General features: G+C 42.9%; 1 protein-coding gene across 1 annotated transcript in view; it reads left to right on the top strand.

Annotated features, from left to right (window-relative positions):
- The window catches only part of FCRL2 (Fc receptor like 2), a 30370-nt gene that overhangs the window by 18461 nt on the left and 10120 nt on the right, over window positions 1-1789 (top strand). Inside the window, exon 7 of the mRNA XM_014591823.2 lies at window positions 186-302. Coding sequence (XP_014447309.2) covers window positions 186-302 — 117 coding nt within the window. The remainder of the gene's footprint in view (window positions 1-185; window positions 303-1789) is intronic.

Below are 1789 nucleotides of genomic sequence, written 5' to 3'. Positions count from 1 at the left end.
GGTGAGGGAAAGTGATCTCAGTGTCCAGCTGCTTCTCTTATCCCAGCACTAACCTGGACAGTATAGACCATGTTTACATGACCTTTTATATGAATTCATGTTTACCAGTCCTGCATGGTATTGCTCAGGCTCTCAGAGCACAAGCTTTTACACTCAGAGGCTGAAGCCCTGGTTTCTTCCCTTAGGGCCTGATGGCTATAGAGGAGACCTTGTCACAGTCATGGTTCTCGGGGGATTGTTTGGTGTCCTTGGTATCACTGGTGTCGCTCTGCTGTATTACTGCTGGCCCCACAGGTCATCAGGTTGGTATCACTGTTGGTTGTGTTTGCTCTTTCTTGCCATGACCTTTTCTGTTACTGATATAGATTGGATTTGCAGAGAAAAAGTAAAGGGAAAAAGAAGAAAGATAAAAAGAAAAAGGAGAAGAAAGAAAAGAAAACCTTCCAACATTTGAAACTTTCTTCCTATGCTTCACAATTCTGGAAGGTTCTGTGCAGTGGGTGAGGTTGCCATACTATGAATTTTATATGTCATTTGCCCCTGTGTGTAGCTACTTAAGAGTCAAACACTGATACATTCTTCTATGGTTGACTTTTTAACAAAAAAGTCTAACCATTAAATATCATTAAATAATTTTCAACAGACATAATTAATTTATATGTAATGGAGTAAAATATGATAAGGAACTAGATTTAAAGGGATTAAAAATCATTTAGGGGCCAGCCCCATGACCTGGTAGTTGAGGGAACCTGGCCAACCACAGTTCAAATGCTGATCCCAGTGGCTTGAAAAACACTCTGAGCATGCGTGTGTGTGTGTGTGTGTGTGTGTGTGTGTGTGTGTGTATCCAAGACCCCAAAAAGATGGAGAAATGTAGGAGAAAGGATTGCATTGTGACCCTGCCCCACTGCAGGTGAGAAGGGATACTTTCTCTCTCTCTCTCTCTCTCTCTCTCTCTCTTTCTCTGTTTCTCTTGGGCAAGCACACACATCCTCTGGCAAATTAAAAAATAAAATTTTAGTATAATTTTTTCTCCTTTATATGTCCATTTCTTACCCTACTTACCCAAGGGCAGTGACTTGGATGCACTGTATGGACCCTACCCGTGTGAATCTCCACCTGCACGTCTGCTGGTTGGTGCTGGCTGTAGGCTGGGACCTCAGTTTAGATTGTCACCTGGAACACTACATGCAGCCTTCCAGTGTGTCTTGGGTTTCCCCATGGCATATGACCTCCAGCTAGTTAGGCTTTTCATATGTTGTCTCAGGCTCCGAAAGTAAGTGTGATAGTGAATCTGTAATACCTCTAGCCAACTGTTTCAAAATGTTTATGCAGTGTCACGTTCATGACAACCTCATTGTGTCATAGTGCCTCACAAACTCGCCCAGATATAAGGGGAGCGGCGGAGACTGCACCTCCAGAGAAGGGAACCGTCACAGAACTTGCAGCCATATTTTAAAAAATTTCACACACCCACATTGCCACAAATTCCAGTCCATGTCCTCCAACTCCACAAGACCATCAAAAACACAAGCATCCTGGCTGCCCTCTCTGGGATCAGCAAGTGCCCATGGAACAAGTGATTCTGGAAGCCAGGTTTACCTCCTTGTACCTCTCTCCTCCCCAAGTCTGGTCTCAGTGTTTCTTCCCTATGTTGTTACTTCTTCAGTGACTTTAAACAGACTTTTAGGAATATTTTGCTCTGTTTTTCTACTTGTCTTAAGTAGAAGGATTGGTTCAAACTTCTTGTCAATGCATTTTAAGCAGGACTGTAACTCTTTTTATTTTC

The sequence above is a fragment of the Tupaia chinensis genome, unplaced genomic scaffold (genome assembly GCF_000334495.1).
Source record: "Tupaia chinensis unplaced genomic scaffold, TupChi_1.0 Scaffold000623_1, whole genome shotgun sequence".
NCBI lineage: Eukaryota > Metazoa > Chordata > Mammalia > Scandentia > Tupaiidae > Tupaia > Tupaia belangeri.
Note: the sequence above shows the minus strand (reverse complement) of the source record. Positions and strands in the feature narration are given on the sequence as shown.